The 9,826-nt window shown below is 40.7% G+C and overlaps 1 protein-coding gene across 1 annotated transcript in view; it reads right to left on the reverse strand.

Moving 5' to 3' along the window:
- Positions 1 to 9,179, reverse strand: part of ADAMTS13 (ADAM metallopeptidase with thrombospondin type 1 motif 13) — a 29,029-nt gene extending 19,850 nt beyond the window's left edge. The window contains exon 1 of the mRNA XM_015831954.1: positions 9,081 to 9,179. Within this exon, the coding sequence (XP_015687440.1) occupies positions 9,081 to 9,179 (99 nt within the window). The remainder of the gene's footprint in view (positions 1 to 9,080) is intronic.
- Positions 9,180 to 9,826: the final 647 nt, after the last annotated feature.

Genomic DNA, 9,826 nt, shown 5'->3' on the forward strand with positions numbered 1-9,826 from the left:
TCTTGCAGAGGCAGCTTTTTCCTGCTTTTACAGTTGGGGTCTCTGGATGCATATTGATTTTTTTCTTTTGTTTATCTCAGACTGTGCCATCATTCATTTTATATTACTGGAGAAACCATTAGCAGTTAAAAAAAAAAAGACAAGAAGTAGTGTGCCCATTAGTTTATGCATATGAGAGGAGGGGGCGAAACAATTAAAAGAACATCAGCTTATAAACCTGCTGATACAGTTATTAGTAGACCAGATAAAATACCAAGAGACACAAAGTCCCTTCCTTGCTTCTTTCTTTCTTTGCCTGTAAGTGAAAAGAATAACCTGGTCTACTATAACACTGCAGAGTGCTTTCCCTCTCGTATACGCAGAAATTATAAAATTCAGCTGCCAGTTCATGTATGCATTAATATCACAACATATGGAGAAGTATGTGTCTGGATGCTTTTAAAAGAAAGCAATGACTCTTTAGCCCCAAAAGGTGTTTGATAATATTCAAAAATTGGAGTCCTTTCGGTCACTGGGGCGGCAATTGTGTTGAGTTAATATGGAATAATATTTATCTAACTATTTACAGGTAAGGTATGTATGAGATGAGAAAAAGTCTGAGGCAGTACAGGAAGTCCTTGACTTATGACTAGATTGGTGACCAAAATGTCCATTGCTAAGCGATGTGGTTCTCAGATGAATTGCTCCAGATTTGATAAAAAAATTTGATACAGTTGTTAAGTGAATTATTGCTCTTGTTAAGTGAATCGTGTGGTCATTAATCAAATCTGACTTCCTCAAATGATTTTGTTTGTTGGAAGCCAGCTGGGAAAGTCCCAAATGGTGATCATATTTTGGGATTCTGCAACCATCGTAAATACAGGCTGGTTGCCAAGCAACGGAATGTTGATCATGTGACCATGGGGGTGCTGTGAGGGTTGTAAGTATGAGGATTGGTTTAAAATCATTTTTTTCCAGTGCTGTTGTAACTTTCAGTGGTCACTAAACAAATAGCTATAAGTTGAGGACTATATATAATCTCTAGGTTAGACATCTCTCTCATTCTGTGCCTTCAGTCTGACCAAGGGAGAGAGTGAGGTACTGTAGCTTATTGGAAGATTCAGTTAAAAACAGCCAAATGTTATTTAGATTTTAATTATATTTTTCTCAGGTTCTTGCTATTTTTGTTTTCTTCCTAAAGTCTGAAAAATCAAGCTGCATCTCTCATTTTTTAATTTATTTACGCATTCAATTTCTACAGCCACCCATCTCAGTCAATGTCTCTGAGCAGTTTACAACTAAAAAAATATACTACAATTAAAACAATAAAAACAATAAAAAACAATAAAAAAGCCTCCAAAATAAATATACACAGGAGCCGAGATACTTAGCCAGTTTACAGTCAAGCCAGGAAGAGGGGCCTTCATCCAAACTACTGACTTGGAAAGCCATTATTTTGTTAAATCATGTTTGGTAATAAACTATGGTTGCTAGTTTCATACAATCACAGTTAACAAACGATAATGGTGGGTTATGCTATGAACATGTTACACTATGAACAAGCAAGCAGTGTCTGGGGTCTCACATTGTTCTAGCCCAAAATATGGTTTGTGTGGTCCTAAAAATGTTGTGTGAACTCAATATCTTAAAATGCAAGATACTCTTTAGAAAAATGTTACATAAATTGCATTTAGTATTTTAATTATTATTGGTACCATAATTAATGTCTAAAAGCTGATCCATGGGAAAGCATCCCAATCACACTAAATATTCTATAATATATCATCCATAGCTTTTCTTTTTTTCTTTTACTGTACAGGATTTGGAATGAAAGAAGAAGGATGATAGGAGAAAACAAACAAGCAGGTGCTATTTATAAAGCTGTAATGGATTTCAGAGAAGATACATAGTGAGAGAGACATTTTATGACCAGATTCAGAAATTCACTGCTTCGATTTATGTATTTTGAGGAGGGTGGGCAAGAAGAAACAACACCAGCAAGGAATCCCACCAAGCAGAGATTACACTATTTATAATTCATCATTCACACATCCATCTCAGATTCTGTAAACTAATCGGGAAGAATTGCCATTCTTGGAAAGATACTAGTTCTGTCAGGCCAGGGGTAGGCAACCTTGGCTCTTTTATGACTCGTGGACTTCAACTCCCAGAATTCCTGAGCCAGCTTGGCTGGCTCAGGAATTCTGGGAGCTGAAGTCCACGAGTCATAAAAGAGCCAAGGTTGCCTACCCCTATGTTAGGCCATGCTGATGGAACCTGGTTACAAAGACAATCTTTTGATACTATGTTAAGAATTTGTTATGTCCTCTTTAAAGATTCCAAATAAATGAATATAAATCCTGTGTATAATTGAGAGAGAGAAAAGGTTCATTCTATTCACATATTGTATTAGCCACCAAATGGGTTGTTTAGCTCTGATTTGATCTGTTGTGTGAACCCTACCATTGTGACTTACAGATTGTAGGTAATAATTTAGAGCAGAATGTGAATTCAGCCAAACTGGGGTATTAAACAAGCCATTTTCTTTGGCTATTGAAATTCTTTCTGTGCATTCATCCCTCCCCCATTACTGCCACCTGAGACCCTGCTAATCATACTGCTGAAAATTGGTGCCACAGTTTCATATCAGGAGCAGAAACACGTGGGAATTGTAGTATAAACTATAAGCTTCACTTCATTTAGAAAATAAACACAGGTTCCTGCATATTCCCTCCATGGCTTTCCACATGTCAAAGTGTTAGTACCACTTTATAAAGCCTGGTAAGACCATTTTTGGAATATTGCATCCAGTTTTGGTCACCACAATATAAAGAAGATATTGAGACTCTAGAACAGACATGTCAAACACAAGGCCCGTGGACCGAATGCAGCCCGCAAAGTGGTTTCATGTGGCCCGCGAAGCCATCCTGGAAACAGTGAGGGAATGGCCCCCACTGCCTTGACCCTGGTCCAGGCCAGCTGGGAGCAAATGTACAATTTTGTGGTGGCCATCTATGCTGAAATGCATTCAGTCTTAGCTCCACAAGGCCGTCTGGAAACAGTGAGGAACCAGCCCCTGCCGCATCAGCCCCACCCCCTGGGTGCATGCTGGGGAGGTGTCATCCTTTGTGAGGAATGAAGAAATGGACCAAACCCTCAGATCTGTCCCACTCCTGCCCAGGCCCCCACAGGCACCCTTGACGCGAACGATGTAGAGCTGGCCATGCCCGCCCAGTAGGCCACACCCACTCCATCCACGCCCACCCAGTAGGCTGCACCCACTCGGCCCCCCAAGGGTAATCGCAATGCTGATGTGGCCCTCAATGAAATTGAGTTTGACACCCCTGTTCTAGAAAGAGTGTAGAGAAGAGTAACCAAGATAATTAGGGGACTGGAGGCTAAAACATATAAAGAACAGCTGCAGGAATTGGGTATGTCTAGTCTAGTAAAAAGAAGGAACAATGTCTAAGGGGCTGCCACAAAAAGAGGGGATCAGCCTATTCTACAAAGCAACTGAAGGCAGAACAAGAAGCAACGGATGGAAACTAATCAAGGAGAGAATCTACCTAGAACTAAGGAGAAATTTTCTGACAGAACAATTAATCAGTAGAATGGCTTGCCTCCAGAAGTTGTGGGTGCTCCAACACTGGGGGTTTTAAAGAAGAGATTGGACAACCATTTGTCTGAAATGTTATGGGGTTTCCTGTCTGAAGGTTGTACTAAAAGACCTCCAAATTCCTTTCCAGGTCTGTTATTCTGTTACCTGTGCATGGGCAAATAATTTAACATGTTTAAGAAGATCGTAATGCAACTCACTATATTTATGAGATGCTATTATCAGATACATCATCATTATGACATCATTGTGGTTTTATGCAAACATCACTCTTCACCTCTTCTTGTGCCCAGTTATAGTATCCAAAATGCCTGTCCCACCCTGTAATTCCTGGCCCCCACCATTTGCATCATTGACTAGCCCAATGCACATCCTCCAAAGAATTGCTTCTACCACTCACTGCAGAAGTTCCTCCCTTCTCGCATTGCCCTGTGTGTGAAGGGAACTCAAAAGATAAGAACTGAGGTTGGGAGAGGGAGAAACTGTGCCATGGAATGGGGTCTATGTAGATGGCAGAGTTCAGAATCGCTTATGGAAAGCCATCCACTTCTACAGTTGTATACTATAGGGGAGAAGGGGAAAGAGGTGGAAGAAAAAAAAAATCATTTATTGATCTCTGCTCTTATTGTGGCCAGCTGATTTTTGTGGTAAACCCATAAAGCTCTCATTTGAGCAGCTTCAATCATTGCTACAGATTTCTTTTGTTGGCATGCTGTAAGGTCTTCTCTATGCTCGAGTCAGCAGAAGATTCTGCCAAGGTAAACTTTACTGTTCCCATTACCGATACTTATCTTTCCCCTGTTCCCAGCCCCTCCATGCTAATGAATGACAAGGCCAACAGATTTTAGAGATCTTAATAGCAATAGCACTTATATACTACTTTATAGTACTTTATAGCACTCTCTAAGCAGTTTACAGAATCAGCATATTAACAGAATAACAGAGTTGGAAGAGATCCGGTAGGTGATCTAGTCCAATCTCCTGCTCAAGCAGGAGACCCTATACCAGATATATCAAATACAAGGCCCACGGACCAGATCTGGCCCGCAATTGGCTGAAATTTGGCCTGCGGAGATGCTCTGAAGATGGTGAGGGACTGGCCCCCACCACCCTGGACCCGGCCCTTTCATGTGCCTCCCCCCTCCTTCATCTGCTGCTGGAGGGCTGACCTGGTATTTGCAGTGGGCTGTGGAGCCCCAGAATACACCAGTCAAGGGGCCAGCCCCCTGGCCTCTGTTTGCGGGGGCTGATGGTGTCAGGCAGCAGCCGCCCCAGCCCCTGCCTCACCTTGCCTTGCCCCATGGCAATGGCACCCCCGCCCTGCCTCTCCTCTCCTCACCCTGCAGGATGAGCTTCCTGCCCACCGTCCCACCCACCAGAGACCCCCTGGATCTCCCCCAACCCTGCACAGCCCCCACAAGCAATGTCGAGGTGGCCACACCCACTGCAGCCATGCCCATCCAGTCAGCTGTGACCACCGCAGCCATGCCCACCTAGTGGGCCACACCCACCCAGCCCCCCTGCAGGCACCACAATGCTGATGCGGCCCTCAATGAAATTGAGTTTGACACCCCTGTTCTATGAGGACATGGCTTAAGGGGAAGGGTAGCACAATAACAATAAGAAGAGGTGGTTATGCACCAGTTCTTCACGACTGACACTCACATGTTAACTCAAGTACTTTCTAATGGTGGTTTACCTGTTTACTTGCAAGTGTGTGGCTGAAGTGCCTCCTTGCTATCTTCTTTGATCAGGATTTTGTTTTTTTCACAGTTACTAGGAAAAGGTCGCACCTATCAGCAAAAAGCTGCTGAAACTGGCAATGGAAAAACCTGTCCTTTTTTTTTTTTTTTTGCAATCCTCTTGCAGAAGAGGGCTGCCTAGTGCTGTTCCATTATCTCATCTCCCTGCACTGCGGCAACAGTCAGCTCAGTATTTCCCCCCCCCCTTCATATCCTATCAATATAATTACAGGCATCTAAAATGCAGATCCGGCTACCATATCATGTCCACTCAGAGCATTTCGAAAGAAATCAGATTAATGAATGGTGTTGCCAATAGACTGATCTCATTTCTCATGAATAACTGGCGAGACCCTTTTAGCCACTCCAAAGACTAATATAACTTTAATGAAACCATGTTGCGCCGTTGAGAGCTTCCATAAGTTCAGATCAAGAACAGCTTCACAGCTTGAAGTCCTGTTCACAAGGTTGCAATGCAACCTGTATTTTTAAATTTTTGTTGTCATTGTAAATCTGGCTTTTATTAGTTTTTACTCCTTGGAACTACAGAGGTAGTGTGGCACAGAGGATAAAGTATGTTAGAATAAACCAGAGACCCAGGTTCAGGTTTATTCCTAGCCAGGAGAGTCACTGGATGACTTAGGGCCAGTCAGTCACTTCTAGGATTAAGTCAACAGGACTCAGCCATCAGCCCTCTGCATAACTGACTTTGAAAGAAACAGGAAGGCAATTTTATGACTGAGGACTTTATAACTGATAGGTTTCAGGTAGTCCTCAATTTACAATCATAACTGAGCCCAAAATTTCTGTTGCTAAGGGAGACATTTGTTAAATGAGTTTTGTACCCTTTTACAACCTTTCTTGCCACTGTTGTTAAGTGAACCATTCATGGTTGTTACGTGAATCTGGCTTCCCCATTGACTTTGCTTGCCAGAAGGTCACAAAAGGTGATCACGTGGCCCCAGGACACTGCAACCATCATAAATATGAGGCAGTTGCTAAGCCTCTGAATTTTGATCACATGACCTTGGGGATGCTTCAGCGGTTGTTTAGTGTGAAAAATGATCATAAATCGCTTTTTACAGCGCCGTGGTCACTTTGAACGGTCTAGTATAATGGACACACGCTTTATCCATACTGAAAATGAAAGATAAAGGGATGCAAATTATAATACAATAACAGATGAAAGAATGTGAAATATAGTGAAATGTTAAAAGCTGATTCAATCAAAGTATTCAGGGAGCATGAATACTTGTTCAAGGGTTCAAGAAGGAATAATAGAAGACATCCAACTTCTGTTTCTCACCTCTCTTTAACTAGACACCTGGAAATGTTTTAGTTGTGGGGGGAAATTAGCTAGATCACCATCCATCCTGCCTTGAGCTGTGCAGAATAAAGGCAGAACATAAATCTAATAAATAAATAAATAAATAAATAAATAAATAAATACATACATACATACATACATACATACATACATACTGTCAACGCTGCTAATATTGAATATTCTTGCTTTGACAAAATATGCAGAACTGTCTGGTATTTTTAGAGTTAATTCAGATAACAGAGAAAGGGGAGGAGAATTATAAGGAAAGCCCAGGAAAAGGAATGGAAGTGAATCTTTACCCTCCAGGTTAATTGGAAGATGTGAATCATGACCCCAAAATAGGGGAGGGGAAATGCCTGGAATGTTATGTGCAAAGGAAGGGAAATTCAGATCTTGGCATCCACCATGCCGTGCTGACACCGGTCTACACTAATAAAAGGTTTTTTAGGTTAAACCATGCCTGAAAGTTCTTTGAAGTGTTTCATTAGTCACACATGACACATACATACATACATACATACATACATACATACATACATACATACATACATACATACACTTGCAAGCAGCCTTCCTTAGATTCCATAACATTTAATTTAATTTTAACTATATTATTTATTTATATAAATACATCTGCAAGCAGCCTTCCTTAGATTTTGTAACATTTAATTTAATTTTAATTTAAACATTAATTTTACAATTAATGTTTAATTTTAAAAGGCTTGTGCTCCATGAGGATATGTTTCTAAATAGTTTCTATTTCTGTTAAATCTTTTTTACCCAGTCCAAAACCAACTACATAATAAAATGGGGCTAGCATTTTGCCATTCTCCTGGCCTCCCTTCTCTTTTTTTTGGGGGGGGGGCTTTTTTTTCTGGGCACATAGAATCCTGGATTATATGGATCTGTCCATGGTGGCTAGGTACCTGGATGGGGGCCACCTGAAAATTTCAGGATTGTTCACTAGACTGCCTAACATTTGAAAACAAAAACATTCCAGAGAAATACAGTGGCAAACATCTTCCTTATAAGTACCAATAAAACTGTATGGAGGCCATCACCACGATCAAGTTTCTCACGATCAAGCTTGGGCATTTTTTTTTCTCCTTTACTAGAGAACACTGTATAGAGTTCAGTAGGAATTACTTCTGAAGAAGCTTGCTTGGGACTGCATTGTAACAATAGTAGTACACAAAGGCCGCCTGGGATTAGAAAATCAATATTGACGCAGATGCACACGGGACTGCAATCTTAAACATACTTTCCTGGGAGAAACTGTAATTGAATTCTACAAGACTAAGTTCTGCATAGAAACGCTTAAGTGCTGGACTGATTTCTCCCTACTTTCCGACTGCTGAATATCCAATCCAGATGCTTTTATTGTAGCTCCTAAATTTTCATCAGGTATTCCATCTTCAAATCTATTTTTGCTCACCTAAGTTTTAAATGTGTTTCTTTTAAGCCATTTTGTTTTTATAAAATGATATGAGATTTTTTTGAATGTTGACTCCACTCCTAATTCCTTCGCTTTCATTAATTACAGAATCCATCTTGCTGATAATTTAATTTAGACTTGTAATAAATTGTCCAAATGGAAAACTCACTACCCCTATATATCGGGATCAGTTAACATCCTGGTCCTAAACTAACAGAGTCTAAAACATTTGAAGCTGGATGGAAGGTGCACAACAGTGAAGGTGTGGTTCCCAGCCTTGGTAGATAACAGCAGAGAAATACCTGGAGTATGCTAACTTTGCCAGTTTATGGGCAGGAAGTGGAAATAATTGGCCCTCAGACATGTAGCAATAGCACTTGGATTATATACTGCCCCATAGTGCTTTACAACACTCTCTGGGCAGTTTGCAATGTAAACATATTGCTTCCAACAATCTGGCTTCTCATTTTACCAGCCTCAGAAGGATTTGTAAGGGTCAACAGCTACCCAAAGAACTTGAGGTTCCAAGAGGAGACTCAAGCAGAGACTTCCAAGAGAAACAGAACTTTATTTGGCCAAGTGAAGTTGCTGGGTGGAACACTATCTAAAACACTGCCAGCTGCGTTCAGAAGTGCCACATACTGGTCAGTTAGGCACTTCTTTATATAGGCAGGCAATAACCAATCATAAAGTTCACCATGTCAGTACACATAATATCAGCCAATCACATTTCATTCCTTTCCCGCTCTTTTCCTTATCTCTGGGTCTGTGTACGTGTTCTTCCTGCCTTCACAAAATGGCATCCCTAACGCAAGCACAGTTTACAGAAGCAAAATGGCGATAATTAGGCTAACAACAAGAATACCCTTTTGTACAATCCCTATAGATTGAAGGCTAAAACAACCTTGAGCCCCATCAGAATCAAACTCCAGGCTGTGGGCAGAGTTTTCCTGCAATACTGCATTCTAACCACTGCACTACCAGGGCTCCTAGGTCTTTAATAGGTGATAACCAGGACCTCAGATGGCACTTGGAAGCCATTTCAGCTTTCAAAGCTGTGTGGCTATGTGGGCTTACCATGGTGCACCCGACACTTGCACATGGTGCAGCATTTTATTACTTTAATATATACTGTATGGTGTAATTTATTTCTCTGTGGAATCCTTAGTGCTCTCTGAACTTGTTTGTTGCTTGCAGATGTTTAGGTACCAGATTAGGAGTGGGTTTGCTCTCTGTTTATTTATAGTAGCTTGCCCTGTCAGTACTGATAATTTATCTCTCTGAAAGTTCTAAACATATACAAAGGCTTACATTAAATACTATTCAAGTATTGCATCAGGGACATTGATGGCAGTTCAAGATTGTTAAGTGCGACAGCATTATAAAATGATGTAGGGGGACATATGCATCCTGCATATAGAATGTAATTTTAGGAAGAGAATTGAACTTCAAGGAAGTCCTATTTTTACTTAAAAAATATTATTTTGGCCTTTACAGTTTAAAAGCACATGGAGACAACTACTGAATTTTCATAAGATCAGGGGTGCTGACAGAGGTGTCTGCAAGGTGAGAAAAACATGATGGCAGACACAGTGTTATGAGCACAATTCTGTTTTTTATGTGCTTTATTAGGGTAGCTATAGATAGGCACTTTTTTTTTCTTAGTGTCATCCTTCTCTAAATGAAGTGTAACAGTGTTTCTCAATCTCAGCAATTTTAAGATGTGT

The sequence above is a fragment of the Protobothrops mucrosquamatus genome, unplaced genomic scaffold (genome assembly GCF_001527695.2).
Source record: "Protobothrops mucrosquamatus isolate PMUCROS unplaced genomic scaffold, P.Mucros_1.0 scaffold_292, whole genome shotgun sequence".
In the NCBI taxonomy this organism is placed as follows: domain Eukaryota; kingdom Metazoa; phylum Chordata; class Lepidosauria; order Squamata; family Viperidae; genus Protobothrops; species Protobothrops mucrosquamatus.